Source organism: Trichomycterus rosablanca, chromosome 7 (genome assembly GCF_030014385.1).
Source record: "Trichomycterus rosablanca isolate fTriRos1 chromosome 7, fTriRos1.hap1, whole genome shotgun sequence".
Classification (NCBI taxonomy): Eukaryota; Metazoa; Chordata; class Actinopteri; order Siluriformes; family Trichomycteridae; genus Trichomycterus; species Trichomycterus rosablanca.
The window spans coordinates 40,600,218-40,619,200 of record NC_085994.1 but is presented as its reverse complement, the minus strand read 5'-3'; the positions used below and the strand labels follow the sequence as shown (position 1 = coordinate 40,619,200).

Genomic DNA, 18,983 nt, shown 5'->3' with positions numbered 1-18,983 from the left:
GCCTGGCTGCTGGGCCAGGGGATTGAACCCAACCCAACCCAACCCTTAATTTTGTTATACCTGGTATAATGACAATAAAGATATTCTGATATTCTGAACAGCGCTACCCACTGCACAACCGTGCTATACCAAGATCACATCACTGTGCTTGTTGATGATGCTACTACAGAAGAAGCTCACAGTTCATTTAATCTAATTAACTCCTCCAAACAGCTTCATTTGACCCTACTGGAATGAAGAAAAGTGAAAGTACTGACACATCAGAGAGATAATCAGTCAGCCACACCTTAACTCATCCACAAGGCAAAGATCAAGCACTAGGTAAGCATTTTCTGTGGACTGCGGAGGAACTAGGTCTGTTATCTTTTATGTGGACAGCTCGTGTTGACAATGACGATCCTTTAAACATTAAAGCAGTCCGAGATTCCTCAGTCTCAGCAGAGATTTAACCCAGATTTAACCCAGGCAGTAAAAAAACAGATCTGGCAGTTCTGCAGAGTCATTTCCTTTTAAATGTAGAGTCAGAAAACAAAGCTAACAGTTCTTATGAAGACCGACGTGCATCCTGTAGCTTTAAGTGTGAGTCTTTTTATTATTCAGACATCTGCAGTTTGAGTTTGCTGACACATGCTTTAGAATGAATTTAAACGAATTCTCTGTTAATAAAAATCTGACCACCAATGAGATCCGAGTTTAAGTAATTGAAAAAACACTTTCTCAGAAAATGACTTGCTGAATTATATTTTTAACCCTCAACTTTTCCAGGACTGTAAATAATGGCTGATCATTCTGACCCCAGCTTGTAAGTTATCTTGGGCATCTCACAAGGTTTCCCTCCGGTCAGTTCCCTCTGGAGCCGTTTCAGTAACGTCTCACGGTATAAAGATCGCTGGGAAAATCCAGGACTGACTAAGGTTGATTTGGGAACGCCGTGGGAATACAAATCCGAATCTGTTTGGGTTTGACCTGCTGCCACTGAGACCCCTTGCGAGAAAAACAGAATCTGAGGCATCACATTACATGGACATGATTTATCCAATCCAATTTATCCCAAAGGTGTCCAGTATGGTTGAGGTCAGACTTAGTGTTCTTCCACACTAAACTAGTCCAAGTGTAAAATGGCACAGAAAAGAACATGTTGTTTATTTGATATAACAGATTTTAAAAACCTGTAAGCAATGTGTGTCCACATACCTTTGGCTACATACTGTTTATACCTCAGATTGCTAAGAACATGCAAACCATACAGAAAGGATGGAGCGGAAGAGTCAATCCCAGGCCCTTCTTGCTGTGAGGAAAGCGACAGCGCTATCCACTGTGTCACTATACTTCCCCAGAGAGTAACAGCGAGATTAAACAAATAGACACCCAATGATGTTCAGTTACTGAGACCTCGAAGTCCAGATACTTTATCTGTTTACTTTCTCAGGATTGAGTAATTGCTGTTTTCTATACCATGTGAAAACGTAACATCGCTCACTCACATTACGTTTATTCACACGGAGGCTAAAGCTAGCCCGATAATTTAAAGATTTACCACCCAGAGTTTAGTGAACAACCGAGAGCTTAGCATAATCGCTCTTTGTGGTCTGTATTTTATTTAATGACAGAAAATTAGGACAAACAAGCCTCGGTCTTCTGAATGAGGACGCATCACAGAGCGAGCTTTTTATCCCTCGCTCTTACTCATGAAAGGAAACACAGCTCCTCTGTCAGCGTTTCGTACGAGCGTCTGACCGTCTCAGTTCCTTTTTCCTGTGTGAACATTGCTTACTCCGCGCTACCAATCAAAAATACTGCACGGTTCTGCTGAGAGAAGCAAAGCGTCCGTCATGTGAGACGGTGTGATGGTCGGTTGTGATCGTAAACCACGCCAGCCTGAAGTTTAATCCACATTTTAAACAAAATCAAGGCCTTTGTGTGGCAGGTTTTAACACACACTGGTTTCCTGATGTGTTCCATAGCAAAGCCAGGACAGCCACCCTAACCTGATGTTATACACACACTAACGGCCAAAAGTATCCGGACACCTTACAATAAGCTTGTTGGGCATTTATATTATGGCACCCCTACTCTCCTTTTAATGCCGTGACGGCCTTTAATCTCTTAGGAATGCTTTCCACAAGATTTCAGAGTGTGCCTTGGGAATTTATGCCTACTCAGGCAAAAAAAACAACAACCCACATCTGACTAGTGGTTTATTTAAGAGGGCTCTACTCGCCTTACAATCAACGTTCCAAATCATTCCAGTGGTTTTAAACCGAATTAAAAGTCAGGGCTGTTTAGAGTTTCTCCACACCAACTGAGGGAAATTTCTAGTAGCTCCAATTAGCCTGAATGCAGGTCTTTGGACTTATGGGAAAGGAAACCGGAGCACCCAGAGGAAACCCACGTCTATACGCCGAGAACATGCAAACTCCACACAGAAAGGAATCGAACACAAGTTCTTTTTGCTGTTCCCATCCCTCTTAAAGTATTCTGGAATTTTAACAGACAACAACAACATGTGTTTTTACTTATTTGTACCATTAACTCCCCCCCCAAACCCTTTGATGGTCAGCCACGTTTCGTGCCGGCCTGATTCTGTTTTCCACAGCATTTTATTACATGAACAATGTGTAAAATGTTTCTGTGTTTATACTTTTGTGTCGCAACACTATAGACCCGGGTTCGATCCTCAGCTGTGATTAATGCATGTGTTGAGTTCAGCATGCCATCAGTGACCATCTAGTAGGATGTTTCTGACATTTACTGAGTTCTTCTTACAGAAAAAGCCACAAAGCGCTTAAAGGCATCAAAGGGATCTTTGGGAATGGCATTAGTAGGGAGAAGGGTTTAAAAATGTTCAGGCTCAAAGCTGAAGAAGACTGATTTCACTTTTCAGCACAACAACAACCCAAAGCATAGCTCCACATCAACAAATGAATGGCCTCACAAGAGAATAATTAAAGTTTTAGAATGCCCCAGCCAGAGCCGAGACCTGAATCCAACTGAAAGTCTGTGGGGTGGCCTGAAGAGGGTCACCTCAAGCTTGCTTGCCTGTGGACAGTAATACCCATGTTCCAGACCATGGTTCAATGTACCTTTGCCAAACTAGCTGCATCTACACCACCAAATCAATACCGTCAGTTTGCTGTATGCAGATTTTTGACCCAATATTTTTATCTTGGTTTTTAAACCCACAATAAAGTTAATAAAGAACTTTTAAATGTATGACCTCCAAGCTTTCAGTCTCATGCAAATCATTGGACACCCCTGGTGAAATTCAATGTTTTGCCGATTAAATTACATTAAATTGAGTTACAGGAACAAACATTTGTGTATTTTATGCCTAATTACAAGTGATTTTTTAAAATCCATTCATTAATTTATTCATCACAGGTTTATCCTGGTCAGGATCACAGTGGGGCTGATACACTGGACGAAAGGTAGGAAACACTCCCGACAGGTCCCCAGTCCATCACAGGGCAAACAGGCTCACAATTTCTAGTCGCTACGATTGTCCTGACTGCACGTCAGGGAGAACATGCCAACTGCCCACAGCTAAATTTAACATTTTAAAATACAATTAAAAAACCTATAATGTGGCAAGTGCAAACAGCAAACAAATGGTACAACTACACATTAAGCTCATAAAGATTAAAGTTTGTTCCCTGCTTGATCAGAAGTATCAAGAGTTAAGTACCAGCCTTCCTGCATCTGTATGAAATGCAATGCAGATTTAATCGGACTGAGACACATCCTGGATGCTGCACGCAGCAAAAAGAGAAGATTATCCCAGTCCTTGATGCCAACAGACTGGAATGCCAGGCAGAACCTCAAATTGAAGCTACAGAGCAGCACAGTTTGTTTGTTTGTTTGTTTATTAGGATTTTAACGTCATGTTTTACACTTTTGGTTACACAAGTTCACAAGTTTATATCGAACACAGTCGTGGACAATTTAGTATCTTCAATTCACCTCACTTGCACGTCTTTGGACTGTGGGACGCAGACACAGGGAGAACATGCAAACTCCACACAGAGCAGCACAGAGATCATGATGATGATGATGATGCATGCCATCTATTTTCACACTGCCATACACACCAGATTATTATCTCAGTCTGCACATCACACACACGAACAACGAACACACACTCACCTGATGAAGTTAAGAGATTCAGATGAATCAAGGATCAAATAAACTTGAGCTTGATCTGCAGACACTTGTAGCTCACTGTCACTCTTCTGAGAGTCTGGACCGTCCTTTCCTTCCCCCTGATTCTGAGCTTTTACACACAGACTGGACATTTCCATTCACACTCAGAGTGACCAGTGGAGTAACTGTGTCCACCAGGGACTGTTATTACTGCAACAGAGGAGACACAGAAAGGCAAGACACCTCAGCTGGACTTTCACCCTGCTAGATCAATAAAAGGTGCAGTTTAAAGCAACACCAGCTACTTCTGGCTTGTTAGAATACAGTGGACAGTTCAGTAAATAAACAAACCTCAGGTAAACAAGGTGAAGTTGCCTTACGCAACACAGCTGTAACGTTTAAGCCTTAGTGTCTAGAGTTCAGCTATGTGAAATATAAACTTAGAAGTCTTTTATAAACTTATATCTAACTCTACCTTAATCTATTTCCCTTTTTAATCCAGCATTAAAGCGTGCAGGCTCCGTATAAGACCGCTCAGCCAGCAGAATGAGATCCAGAGCTGCACTACGTACCGGGCTGCTCAAAGAAACACGGCTAGGAGTCGATTCCAAAGAGTCGGTTCTCCGAATCTTAAAAAATGCCAAACTCCAAAGCTTGAGAGTCGATTCCACAAGGTAAAACAAATCCTTACAAAGATTAAGCATGAATACAAATTCTGTATAAATAAATAAATAATCTGATTTAAATTATTATTTATTATTTATTTGTTGTTGTTATTGATTCATTTTTACATCCATTCATTCAGGGTGGTGGATCTGGTACCAGTGCCACTCACAAACGACACACAAACTCACACATTTATTGAATTACGTACACCGAGGTACAATATAGAGCTGCCAATCCACCTTCTTCTTGTTTTTCGCAGGTGCGAGACAAAGACTGAAGAACAGGATCAAAGCCAGACTCATTTTGCTGGCGCCCACTATCAGCTCATGGTTTGTGAGGAGTTTTGCATGTTTGCCCCATGTCTGTGTAAGTATGTGGAGGTTAAAGCACTCCCACCTCCGAAGAAATGCAGGTGGAATGGGTTCTCCTTTTTTAAAATGTAGACATTCCCCCAGTGCACTGTCATTTACGCTGACCAAGGAGGACTGTAGACTAGTACACAGACTTCAAAACAGAGTCGTAACTAATGGAGGAACACGCTATACTCTATGTATACTTTTGCCACTTGTGCAGACACCTTGACCAGAAGAGTCGCTGTTGCAGTGCCAACATGGCACGGCTGAGACAGGGTTTGTAATAGACTGCCACGCCGCCCAAGTACTTAAGACACTCACGACCAATTATAGACAAGGGTTTGCACTTTTACAATTATTCATTCATTCATTTTCTTATCCAATTATCCAACTAATGTCACGGGGGGGGCTAGCTTTTCAATGGGCGCAAGGCACACAGTAACACCCTGGACGGGACGCCAGTCCATCGCAGGGCACACACACACACACACATTCACCTTTAGGGCAAATCAGTGTCTTCAATTAACCTGACTGCATAAGGAAACCCGCGCAGACACGGGGAGAACATGCAAACTCCTCACAGAAAGGACCCGGACCGCCCCGCCTGGGGATCGAACCCAGGACCTTCTTGCTGTGAGGCGACAGTGCTACCCACTGAGTTATGATTTAAATGTTGCAAACTACTTTCTTACTTTGTTTAAAATAATATGTGACAAAAATCCCATGTTTAATCATTTTTATGAGCACAAACTGTCATGACTATTATTTTATATTAATAATTCATAATCCATCATCTATAAAACAGTGCAAATAAACTTATATAAGGATGTAAAACCAAATATACAAATTATGTTACATTTTTTCTTGTTAATAATATCATTCATATTAGTGTAATGTGTTTTAATTCATGTAGTTTGTTCTTTTATTTTACTTAAAAAAGCGTTATCGACTGCTCGGATCAGAATCAAATTCCGAGTCGACTCTACTGAATCAAGAATCAAACTGCTTTGTATGGGGAAAACCCCAATGTGACGTTCGCTAGATACGACTGATCACCAGACCAATGAAAGACAGGCGTATTAACCAATAGCAGCAAAAGTAGGCGGTGTTTGACTTCGTCTCAGCCAATCAGAAGACGAATGTGGTGTTTGTTTAATTCTAATGTTAAGAGGCGGCCGGCTTTGCTTCAATTTACCGGCAATTTCATCATCCATGATCCATCTGATAGCTGTGTGCTACAGGGCTCATATATCATCACACAGTAAAACAACAAACATATTATTCACTAAAAGATGTGATTGTGGAAAATAAACTGGTGATAAAGCTTAAGAACTACAGCTTTTTCAACCTAATATCTACCTTATACTGGCTGAATGATTAGTTCATCTAGAGAAGTCAATGATTAACCAGTTAACCCATAACCAACCATTACTGCTGTAGGTTAAAATGTCCTTTAAATTCATTTCCAACAAACCGAGAGTGCATCAACAGTCTGTACAGAGTCAACAGATACACGTTTTCTGCATTTAGCAGACGCTTTTATCCAAAGCGCCTTACAGTACTGTGGTAGTATAATATCTAAGCAATTGAGAGTTAAGGACCTTGCTCAAGGGCCCAACGGTGGCAACCTGACAGTGGTGGGGCTTGAACAAGCAACCTTTCGATTACTAGTCCAGTACCCTAACTGCTAGGCTACAACTGCCCAATAGATTTGATTCGAAACGCAAAGAAATGCAGGTGGAATGGGTTCTTCTTTTTTAAATGTAGACATACCCCCAGTGCACTGTCATTTACGCTGACCAAGGGCGACTGTAGACTAGTACACATCACAAGCCAGTGACAGATTCCAAAATAGAGTCATAACTAATGGAGGAACACGCTACACTCTGTGTATACTTTTGCCACTTGTGCAGACACCTTGACCAGAAGAGTTGCTGTTGCAGTGCCCACTAGGGGCTTGAACCAGCAACATTTCAATTACTAGTCCAGTACCCTAACTGCTAGGCTACAACTGCCCAATGGATTTGATCTGAAACGCACCCTACCTCGGTGTGTATGCGTCAGCTGTGTTTCCCGCTGCATCCTGAGATTTTAATCCGAACAAGAAAGCTTTACACATTTATATTATTTAAGTAATGAACGATGGAAGTAATAAACATTCAAATGAGTCTGATTTCATGCTAAACTCTGACGTTATTTACTAAAATATGTGGACATTTTGCATTATGTCCCAGTATAAAGGCAAAACTCTGCTTGTTTTTTGTTTACTGTTCTATGTTACTGCCATGTACGCCTCACAGCAAGAAGGTCCTGGGTTCGATCCCCAGGTGAGGCAGTCTGGGTCCTTTCTGTGTGGAGTTTGCATGTTCTTCTCCGTGTCTGCGTGGGTTTCCTCCGGGAGCTCCGGTTTCCTCCCACAATCCAAAGACATGCAAGTGAGGTAAATTGGAGACACTAAATTGTCCATGACTGTGTTCGATATAACCTCGTGTAAACTGATGAATCTTGTGTAATGAGTAACTACCGTTTCTGTCATGAATGTAACCAAAGTGTAAAACATGACGTTAAAATCCTAATAAACAAACAAACTGCCATGTTCACTATGTTATGTTGTTTTTAATCAATAAAGTATAAAGACTTGCTGATAGGATAGTCTGTAATGTAGTTCATATTTCAATGCACTGCTATTAGCTGGTAGGTTACTGAATAAGTACCAGTATTAGTCGGAACACCCTATTTTGGGCCAGAATTGTTATAAAGAGCACAAATGTTCATTAGAAAGTACAAGAGTTTAAAGAAGTTAGTGGTCAGGGCCGTGGCAGGTCCAGTTCCAATCCATTGCAGGGCTTTGGCCAACCCCCTCACACATAGCCAATAGAATGCTGCTCCACATGAGGTATGTGAAGTGAAAAATCTGGAAGTAACCTCAAAGCAGTCGGTAAATCTTAACATTGAACAGTCTGGATTTTGATGATAAACCGTTTATGCATCTGCAGGCTGAAGCGTGATCCTTGGACTCTCACGAAACCACAGGGAAGGCAAAAAGGAATAAGGTGTGAACTTTTTTGCTCATGCCGTGAGAAGCCTGACATGTTACACAACAACAATTTGGGGGCTCAACTTTCATCCTGGTCATCCGCTGTACAAGTAACACTAATAGCAGGTTTAATAACATGTTTCAGTGAGTGTGAGTGTGAAAGAACGATTCTGTGATTTGAATCTCAGCTCACCGCAGATGTAGCAGGAAGAATTCAGACCATTATCTCGGTTTGTATGACCCAACATGCCCAGTCATGTTTCAGCAGGCCTCTGGTGACATTTATTTGGGCTTATGCCTTCCTAAAGAAGCTGCGATAACGATAGCTTTTCAGGTGGCTTTTTACATATATAATATACTAATAATATGAGTATATGAGAGAATCTAAAACATATTTGGATTTGCCATATAAACTGTTGAAGAACCAGTGTTATCATTCAGCTAAAAATGCCTTTGCACATATAAAACCACTTTTCTTTTTATGGTCCTCTAAAATAGGTTTTTTATGCTATTTTCATTTATGATTTATTTCTTTTCTTTACAGATGTTTTGGATTTATATGCAAGGTGAGGACGAACTACATGACCTGCAGCCTATTCAGCTGCTAACAAAGAATTGAAATGAATTTCCACACACACATTCTTGTTTAATCCTTTAATTCATAAACATTTTCATGATCTTGCACAGATTTCTTGGGTTATCAACATACAATGGTACCCAGTGGCCTGCCACTAATATAATTAATGATAATAATTAGATAGTACTGGTAATAACAGTAATACTCATCATGTGTACAGCAAATTTATACAGATTCCATGATTGAGGAAGATCAATGAAAACCTTTAACGAAGCACTTTCACAAATGTTGGGCTCATTCGACTGACGCCAGCATATTTATGCTGTCAAAGAAAAGGTTAATAAGCCAAAATGTTTATAATATTTGATGTCTGAAGATTCCTGGCTGTGTCATCTGGCAGGTTCGTGCTTTTTTGGTGACATCAGAAACCGGAGTCTGGTTTTCCGATGCCACTGGATAAAAATGAACATTTTATTTATGAGCACGTTGACCCACAAGACTCCCGGCTGAGCTTAAAAGCACTAAAATGAGCGGTGCAGTGGTATATCGTGCTACCCCACCACCTAGCAGATGGCCAGGCGTCTACACAGACATAATCGACTATGTCTGAAGGGGGTGGCCGAAGCGCTGACTTATGCCTGATGTTTTCTAATTAAACTGAACCCTGTGGTTGATGGAAATGAAATAAAAAAATAAGAAATGGCAGTTTTTCTGATAGGCTCAGGTTATATTTGAAATGCTGTGGTTGTGCAGAGATGCTTGAGTACTCTAAATAATCTCATCTTTATATCCTGACACTTCAAATGTCAGTTTAGAGTTAAATAATTTCTGGAGCTTTGAGAAAAGAATGCCAGATCATTTGTTTAAAATAAAGCAATGGAATTGAGCAACAAAACCTGTTATTCCTCAACGATTTTGCTATGTAGTATTTTGTATTTGGAATCTGCTCTGCACACATTCGCTCTCGTCCTTTAGTTCTCACAGCAAGAACTCTCATAAAGTAAAAAAAATACAATAAATATGGGCGGTAAAAAATAACACACAGAACTGAATAACACCGAGATAAACACGACGCAGTAATACATCTCCTGCTGTATACTTTGGCAAAAAGCAGAGTAAAAATAAAGAAACGTGGGTATGTAAGGAGCGACAGTACGAGGCGTATCACAGGAGAGAGAAACCCTACGCTGGCTAGACGGACTTTCTGTTGGAGTCGGGCGGTCAGATGTGCACGAGAGAACGAGTGGCAGGCTCAACTGAACGCTCAGATCAGGACGATGATCGACAAACTATGAACGTACACACTGACATTCAGAGAGAGGAACACAATTCTTTACCATGATTACCGTATTTTCCAGAGTGTAAGGTGCACTAGGGTGAAAGAACGTTCTGAACGCACCCTAATGTGTGAGGCGTTACGTGCCACAGGTTCCACTTACTTTTGTATTTGTATTTCATTCATTCATTTTCAGTGGACACTTTCCTGTGCCAGTAGGTGGACTGGATGCTCTAAATCAAGCTTTTTTTCCAAGCGAATCACAATCTGTTTGTGACTTTCACCGCGACCCAGGCAACACAAACGATGCATCAAATCGAAACCCAACACAAAATATAATTAATTAATGTAAATGGTGGCAATCTGGTCCCACTGTGGTATACAAGACGTAATGTAAAACCTCCACATGGGGGGCATTCGTGTACAAGTTCATTTTGTGTTTATGTGCCTGTTAAATTTTGTTTATTTAATTATTATTTTAAAAACCTGCTGGTTAAGGTGCTGGTCCAGTAATCAGAAGGTTGCCGGTTCAAGCCCCACCACTGTCAGGTTGCCACTGTTGGGCCCTTGAGCAAGGCCCTTAACCCTCAATTGCTCAGATTGTATGCTGTCACAACTGTAAGTCGCTTTGGATAAAAGCGTCTGCTAAATGCTGAAAATGTAAATGTGAGAATAAAGAATCTTTGTGCAAATTGCCGCTCACTGGATGTCGAAGAGAGTGAATAAGTTTGTGTTTGTTGCCCTGCAATCGGTTGCCAAAATGAGTACTAACTTTTTTTGACCCGACTAACATTTGTCACAGGTCGATTCTTTTCTTTATAGATGACGTGTAATCCTGGTTAGGGTGGCACACGGCACACAGTAAACCTTATCAAGTCTGTAAAATCTGGTGGATCTTGTAATGGTCTGGAAAATACGCTAATCAGCACTTCTGCTTTTTTTCTGACACTGTTTGGCCCTCTGGAGAGACGGGGAGGCAGGACTGATACGTCACTGAAATATAAAACGTTAGCCATGAATTCAGCACCACTTTGAATCAGGCGAGTATTTCTGACGAACAGAGAGGAGGATAAAAACTATTCCCAACCACACGACGAGTTCCAGCAGTCTGAGACGGGCGGCTGGGTCGGAAAACCCGCTGGAAATCTGATCTATGTGAAGGAAACACAGACTTCTGGAGCTGAGGAGGAAAGTAAAAAAATGCTCAGATGTCTATCAAAACGCCACATAATGAAGGAAACACCGAGCTCGGAGAGAACAGCCGACCCACAAAACTGGGCTTGGAGCAATAAATTATATTTACAAAAAAACGATCGTTTCTTTTTTTTTTTTCTCTTTTAGCACGTTTCATACACAAACACGACGTCTAAAACCCTTAACACGCTCCTCAAAACCGTCACCATGTTTTATATCTATATACTCTTTCTCTTATCAAACCCCCAGCTGCTTTATGCATTAAAAACCCTCTGGAATACACACGTCTCATAACATCTCATAGTCTATAAAGTCTCCCAGGATCTCAAGCTAATCTAAACTCTTTGTATACAACATACGAAGTCTAATAATAAACAGTCGATTCTTCTGATTCGTTTATAAATTTTGTAGTTCGAGGACCTATTTTCTGGTAGGTGTGCATTAGAGCAGATGCCCTTCTGTTTGTAGCTGAAATTTTGTAAACCTGCAGTGCATTAAACCTCCACCGAGAGGCACAGACGAGCTAATCTGGTGCTACAATCTGCTGGTTCTAGACTTGGTTCTGGACTTGGTTCTGAACCTGTGCTCTGTGGGTCGTAGATGTCTGGAAAAATGTGACACATTTTAGGAGAGACTCGAGTCCTCCAAAAGGCACAGAAGATTTTAGTTGGGAGCGGTTCAAGGCTTCACATTTGAGATTAAGAGCTCTAAATACATATTAATGCACAGGATACACTATGTGGACAAAAGTATTGGGACGCCCCTTCTAATTATTGAATTCACATGTTTCAGCCACAACACTTGCTAACAAGTGTAATTTATCAGTGATATAAAGGTAATTCCATGCTTCCAGCTTTGCAGCAACAGTTTAGGGAAGGCCCTTTCCTGTTCCAGCTTAAGAGATACTCCAGCGGAGTCTTGACCTCAGCTCCACTCAGCAGCTCTGTGTCCAGCCCTACGAATGCTGTAATATTTTGACTAAATGGGCACAGATTCTCACAGACATACTTCAAAACCTTTTTGGACTTGTTTTCATGGTCAGGCGTCCAGATACTTGTGGCCACGTAGTGTATCTCATACATACCGTATATATTCTATACGTGCCATATTAGAGTACATATGGTTGGTTGTGCCAAACGTGGACGTGTTTGCTCTTCATAAAAACCTCGCAGTAAATTTCAGTTAAACTTGTACTTCACACCTCTGGCTTTGCTACCTGGACCTGTACTGAGCTGCCTGACCACATCTAGAGACCCGAACGTCTCCTCTGAACGAGACGCGTGCGGGTTTACGAGCGCTTTACACCCCCAGCAGGTAAGCTTTCCTGTAAAAACAACCCGGCGAAGGCTGGAGGAAGAGGCAGACCCGCCCATAAAGAGGAGGAAAGATGACTATAAGCATGGCGACTACACCAACCCAGCCTTTAAAGCACCATGTGCGGGGAGAGCACGCTCACAGAAGATGCGCAATACAGAGAAACGTACCTGTAGATATCATGCAACTTACAACTGACGATTCGAACGGCTGTGTGTGAATGTGAAGGTCACTGTGTGTGTGTGTGTGTGTGTGTGTACAGTACGAGTGTGCAAAAAAGATCGACCGATCGTGTGCTTTCTCAGAAAGAGCTCGGCTCCTCCCCTTCCTCCTCCAGGGCCTCTGTGATTGGGCCGTGCGTCTGTAGCTCCTCCCCTCTCCCGGCTCTGGAGAGCACCTCCATCCAGCGGCGCTGCAGCTCTTCGCCCTCGGCGCTGAAGTAGACGGTCAGGTGACTCTGACTTATTTTGAAGGCGTGGCGCCGCTCCAGACGGTCACATGACTCGGGGAGGGAGACTTCGAACCCGATGAGAGGGATGCTGCGCTGGGCTTTCACATCCTGACCGCGATGAGGTACAGAGAGAGAGACCGAATGAATACAGGAGAGTGACCGCCAAGCATCAACAAGCTGTTATTTTATTTATTTATTTATTTTTAAATGCATTTTCTCCCCCTTTAGCGCGTCTCATTTTTGCTTAATCGCATCGTGCTTCCTCTCTGCCTCTGCCGATCTCTGCCCTGACCGAGGAGATCGAAGCTAACTCACATCCCCTCCGAAACGTGAGCGGCAGCCACATGCATTTTATCACGCACACATTGACGAGTGTCGCGCCACCTAGCGTTGCGTGCGGAGAGACACACCCTAAGAGCACTCTTTCCGAATCTCTGTGTAGGCGCCACTAATCAGCCAGCAGAGGTCGTAAATGCACCATTCTGACAGAGAGAGACCAACATCCGGCCTTAGTCCCGCCCATCTTAAACAACGGGCCAATCGTTGTTCATATAGCCGCCCAGCCTGGACCGGTAAGGCGTCGCTGGATTCGATACGATGTATTCGAGATCCAGCTCCGGTTGCAGCGTGTATTTTTACCGCTGCGCCACCCGAGCAGCCAACAAGCTGTTATTAACCACAAAGGAATCTTATAGGGCTTGTTTTGTAATTATACCACCTCTAACATCGGCGTGATCTCTAAGTAGAGCGTCTGAATAATCTGCCATAGGAGCTCCATATCTTATTAGAATCCTCTGTACTGATGTAGCTGCTTTACTGTAGTTTTACTTTATAAACACAAACGTTTTCTCACCTGTGGAGCACCGTATATATAAAGCACGAGAGGCTCGTTTTCGGGGATGACGAACCAGGCCTTTTGCCAGCCGCGTCCACTGCCCTTCTCCATGTGGTGCAGGAAGCTGCAGAGCACACTGTTCTCTGCCACCACTGATGCTTGTTTCTAAGACATAAGGTAAAAAGTCATGCTGTTACACAGATTAAAGGGATACCTGGGGGAAGAAACCCACTCGGGTGGAGCTTAATATAACATTAAAACCACCTCCTTGTTTCTACACACATTGTCCATGTTATCAGCTCCGCTTACCATATAGAAGCACTTTGTAGTTCTACAATTACTGACTGTAGTCCATCTGTTTCTCTACATAGCCCCCTTTCATGCTTTGGCTGGTGGATCATTCTCAGCACTGCAGTGACACTGACATGGTGGTGGTGTGTTAGTGTGTGTTGTGCTGGTATGAGTGGATCGGACACAGCAGCGCTGCTGGAGTTTTTAAACACCTCACTGTCACTGCTGGACTGAGAATCGTCCGCCGACCAAAAACACCCAGCCGACAGCGCCCCGTGGGCAGCGTCCCGTGACCACTGATGAAGGTCTAGAAGATGACCGACTCAAACAGCAGCGATAGATGAGCGATCGTCTCTGACTTTACATCTACAAGGTGGACCGACTAGGTAGGAGTGTCTGATAGAGTGGACAGTGAGTGGACACAGTGTCTGATCCACTCATACCAGCACAACACACACTAACACACCAGCACCATGTCAGTGTCACTGCAGTGCTGAGAATCATCCACCACCTAAATAATACCTGCTCTGTGGTGGTCCTGTGCATTGAAGAACAGCATTAAAGGGGGTAACAAAGCATGTAGAGAAACAGATGGACTACATTCAGTTCTATATGGTAAGTGGAGCTGGTTTTAATGTTATGGCTGATCTGTGTATATAGCCAAGATCATGTGATCAGTGTGAAGGTAATACAAGGACACTGTTTAGGGGCCGTGTGGAATGGAATGCAGCTTATCTGTTAGAGCTGCAGTTTGGATGGAAACCAAACCAGAACTAACACAAAAGCAGCACACAGCGGTTGGAGCTCTTAGATACGCCAGCACAGAAGTGTTAATCAGTCTGCGCTGTCTGATGGCTGATGATTAGAAGTAACAGCAAAACGGACAATTTGTATTTTTGACCAAACTACTGCTTCAGAGTGAACAACACCAGAGCTTCAGCACCCACGGAGGAACGCGATCGTTACACTGCTGCGCCACACGAGTCGTCAGGACACGCTTGTTTGGTATCTTACCTCTAGGATAGAGCGTCGTCTGTGAGCGCTGTTTGTCAGGCTCGCTGGAGACGGCGGGACGCCCACCAGCGTCGTGTAGCAGTCTATGCACACTCGATTTGCACGATTGTTATCGTACAACAACCGTGCCCGGAACTCTGAGCATTTTCCACACACCACCTTAAAAAAACAAGATTTCTGGTGTCAGCCTCCGACCTGGTCGTGTCCGTACATTCTAAAACCGATGTGGTGTTCACGAGAGCACGTACGTGTCCGCACGCTTTGCAGTGGTGCCGCCTTTTGGTGATGGAGTTGAACGGCTCCTGGCACCTCATACACAGCGTCACTTCTTTTTCCCGGATCGGTGTGGGGGCACGTTTTCCCAATTCTGTACAATTCTGAGAGAGAAAAGAATGACACTAAATACGGAGTGTCCTCCATGCATGTTAGTGCCAGTAAAGAAAGTGTAGACGCATTTTACGCCGTCATATGCGTGCTTCAGAGAAGAGGGCGTGTCTAAATTCTTAGATCCCTTAAAATGCTCGTACTGAGGCGCCTTAATTCTGAGTGATGATCTGACTGAATAACGAGGGAGAGCTCGACGCTTCCTCAGCGCTGAAGACAATCCCAGCATGGAGGGAGACGTTAGCCGGCGTCCTAGCGGGTTGTGCCGCCTCAGCGCGTCGGTTTGAATGGCACGAGGCTAACTGTGTTAGCTTAGTAACCAAAAACTGATGTAATCTCTGTCTAAATAGAGCGTCTGAATAATCTGCCTTATGAGTTCAGGTCTTATTAGAATCCTCTCTACTGAGGCAGCTGATCAGGTTGGCAGTAGGCAGCTCACCAGATTTTCACACAGACCCTTGGGAGTCTTAATAAAACAGGGAGGGTCTTTTTGTTTGTCACTTATTGAGCCACCAATCAAGATGCACATACAGCACTATCACAGGAAGACACACGCACTTTTAAGTCAAATAAACACATTAATCTTGCTGATATAAGCTATAAGCAATAAATGAGGTCTGACCGGAGAGTTAGGGGGCGTGCAGTCCTCCTCACGCAACGAGCAGTTCAGCATCCGGAACGTCTCCAGACTCTGCTCGTGCCTTTGGATTGTTGCCTGGATTGCCTAGAAAAGACACGAACAGCCATATGAGCAATGAAATACAAACTGAATATAAAAACAGAGGGAAAAACAAGCACAACACATTGACAGAACAGGAAAATGAGCAGCTACGGTTCGGGATAGTAAAAGACTGAAATCTTACCTGAATCCAGTCTTTCTTTTCTTCTTCAGTCCTGTCAACAAAAGATCACACACACATTAGGAAGGTTAAGTAAGGTTTGTCATTTTGATATTGCTGAGTGTCCAGTCACTGTGACTCTAGAACACGGGTGTCAAACTCACGGCCCGCGGGCCAGATCCGGCCCGCCGCGTCATTTGATCCGGCCCGCGAGAGCTTAAACGACTGTATGATTGTCGTGATGGTTCGAGTCGTTACAGAGACGCGCTTATAATTTAATGCGCTCCTGCGCCTTTAAGAGACAACGTGACATCGTAGACATGGCAACTAAATTTAACCTTCGCTAAGAAGCCATGTGACTTTTACGGCAAAAGAACCGCGGGGTAGCGTAGTTAGTAATGTAAACAATAATAAATAAATACAAATAATTATATTGCAATATAATACCCAAGCATTGTCTGTAAGTCGTGGCGTTTATATTCTCAGTTGTTAGTAAAGAGTATATATAGTAAGAGTATATCACAGCGTTTTAGTTACAAATTTACCGTAATTAAATACTGCTGTTACGTTACTATAGCAATTAGTATCTTTACACAAAATTTTAACTCGTTATTTTACGTTTGGTTAAATCTCATATTGTACCAGATGTAACACTTGACTACAGCTGTGTGCTTTTACTGTATTAAGTTCTTTATTGTTTTTATTGTTTGTATTTTTACTTCATTTTGATGCACACAGTGTATCACACAGCTGGGAAGCAAATAAACCGACTGTATTCTGAAGAGAGCTGTCTGTCTGTCTGTCTGTCTGTCTGTCTGTCTGTCTAGCTGAGAAAGGGGGATAAACTATTAGTGAGGGCAGAATGATTGTCTTAAAAATACACTGTAAAATCCTAAACAAACTGCATCTTTCAAAATGCAGGCTGATTTTGTGACCTGCAAAGTGACACATCCCACCAGTAGATGATGTTACACATATTTACACATGATCCTAAAATGTACAAGATGATAAGTAAGAAAATTAAGCAGAAGGAGGAAATTTAATGAAAATGAAAACAAGTTTGTGCTTCAGGAAGAGAAACCGGTGCGTCTCTTGTGTTATGAGGCCGTGTCTGTGGTAAAGGAGGACGATATAAATGCAGAATTCAGCCTCCAAGAAAAACAACAGCCTGCAATCACAGCAGGATACGTTACAATCGGCCCTTCGAGGGCCACCATAATGCTGATGTGGCCCTCGGTGAAAATGAGTTTGACACCCCTGATCTAGAACCTGTGGGTTCTGGTAGTGAGCTAGAACTACACCCAAACAACAATTAAAGCAAACTCTGATTGTACTGAATGTTCAGTCTGGGTTTGGCTTTACTGTTGAGAAAGTGCTCTGATGGAAGGTCACCTGGCCTGGAGTTCGAGGGAGCGCTGTTTTCCCGACACCAGAAACGTCCGTGGTACGTTCATGCTGCTCGCCTCTTTCAGCTGTGGTGCACAAAAATAAGGAACGTCTCAGAGATGGTGATAAAAACGATCAACTTTTCATTCATTCACTTTTGTACTATCTGTTTAAACACCTCACAGCAAGAAGGTCCTGGGTTTGCATGTTCTCCCCGTGTCTGAGTGAGTTTCCTCCGGGATCTCCGGTTTCCTCCCACAGTACAAAGACGTGCAGTCAGGTTAATTGGAGACACTGAATTGCCCTGTAGGTGAATGGGTGTGTGTGTGTGTGTGTCTGCCCTGCGATGGACTGGTGCCCCATCCCGGGTGTTTCTGTGTGCCTTGCGCCCATTGAAAAGCTGGGATAGGCTCCACCCATGTGACCCTTATTGGATAAGTGGTTAAGAAAGTGAGTGAGTGAGTGTTTAAACACCGCTTTATCCTGATCAGGGTCACGGTGGGTCTGATTCGTTGGGCGAAAGGTACAAAAAGCCCCGGACAGATCACCAGTCCATCACAGGATACACACACACACACACACACACACACACACACACTCAGACTTAGGACGATTTTTCGCAGCTCCAATTAGCTTTACTGTGTGTTTTTGGAATTGTGGAAGGAAACTAGACACAGGGAGACCTTTGTAGTTTATTGTACTGTCATTTTGATAATTTTTATAGGTATTATACTAATACTAATAATAATACTACTAATAAATAGCTACAATCTCATCATGGCTTACGGGTATGTAACTAAAACACTGTCTACATTCCACCCTCCACCAGACTTCCCTGTAGCTATCCTGTAAATAAAAACGGTACATTTATACAAGCAGACAAAAGCTAAAATCAGAAAGAAGAAGCATCTCACACTTCTGTGACTTTCAGTCTGGAAAACACATTAATAATTCAAAGGGAAAAAACATCCTGAGCTATTCTCGTAACTACAGAACAGTGTGAATGTGAATGTGAGTGATCTGCTGGAAGATGTGAGAGACGTGCCTCCATCCCGTCTACATCGATTCTCGCCCGCACTCCGAATTTCTGTCCGATCAGCCTGAGTTTCGGAACACAGTACAGCAACCTGTCGTTGAACTGCAGACGAACACACACACACACACACGTTTATCAACAGCAACAACAGAAACGTCAGCATTCTAACACAAACACAAACAACGAATCA

General features: G+C 42.9%; 2 protein-coding genes across 4 annotated transcripts in view; both read right to left on the bottom strand.

Moving 5' to 3' along the window:
• tfe3a (transcription factor binding to IGHM enhancer 3a) overlaps positions 1 to 4,675 on the bottom strand; it is a 28,657-nt gene extending 23,982 nt beyond the window's left edge. The window contains exons 1-2 of one of the 2 annotated variants that reach the window (XM_062999503.1): positions 4,616 to 4,675; positions 4,144 to 4,350 (exon numbers count right to left, since the gene is read on the bottom strand). In XM_062999503.1, coding sequence (XP_062855573.1) covers positions 4,144 to 4,298 — 155 coding nt within the window. In that variant the 5' untranslated portion in view covers positions 4,299 to 4,350; positions 4,616 to 4,675. Of the gene's footprint in view, positions 1 to 4,143; positions 4,351 to 4,491; positions 4,545 to 4,615 lie in introns of those variants that run through there. The other variant, XM_062999502.1, reaches the window with a different exon arrangement.
• Positions 4,676 to 8,835: 4,160 nt separating this feature from the next.
• Positions 8,836 to 18,983, bottom strand: part of fgd1 (FYVE, RhoGEF and PH domain containing 1) — a 54,495-nt gene continuing 44,347 nt past the window's right edge. For both annotated transcript variants that reach the window (XM_062999457.1, XM_062999458.1), the window contains exons 10-17: positions 18,803 to 18,895; positions 17,764 to 17,843; positions 16,396 to 16,426; positions 16,155 to 16,256; positions 15,397 to 15,525; positions 15,149 to 15,307; positions 13,862 to 14,008; positions 8,836 to 13,116 (exon numbers count right to left, since the gene is read on the bottom strand). In XM_062999457.1, coding sequence (XP_062855527.1) covers positions 12,859 to 13,116; positions 13,862 to 14,008; positions 15,149 to 15,307; positions 15,397 to 15,525; positions 16,155 to 16,256; positions 16,396 to 16,426; positions 17,764 to 17,843; positions 18,803 to 18,895 — 999 coding nt within the window. In that variant the 3' untranslated portion in view covers positions 8,836 to 12,858. The remainder of the gene's footprint in view (positions 13,117 to 13,861; positions 14,009 to 15,148; positions 15,308 to 15,396; positions 15,526 to 16,154; positions 16,257 to 16,395; positions 16,427 to 17,763; positions 17,844 to 18,802; positions 18,896 to 18,983) is intronic.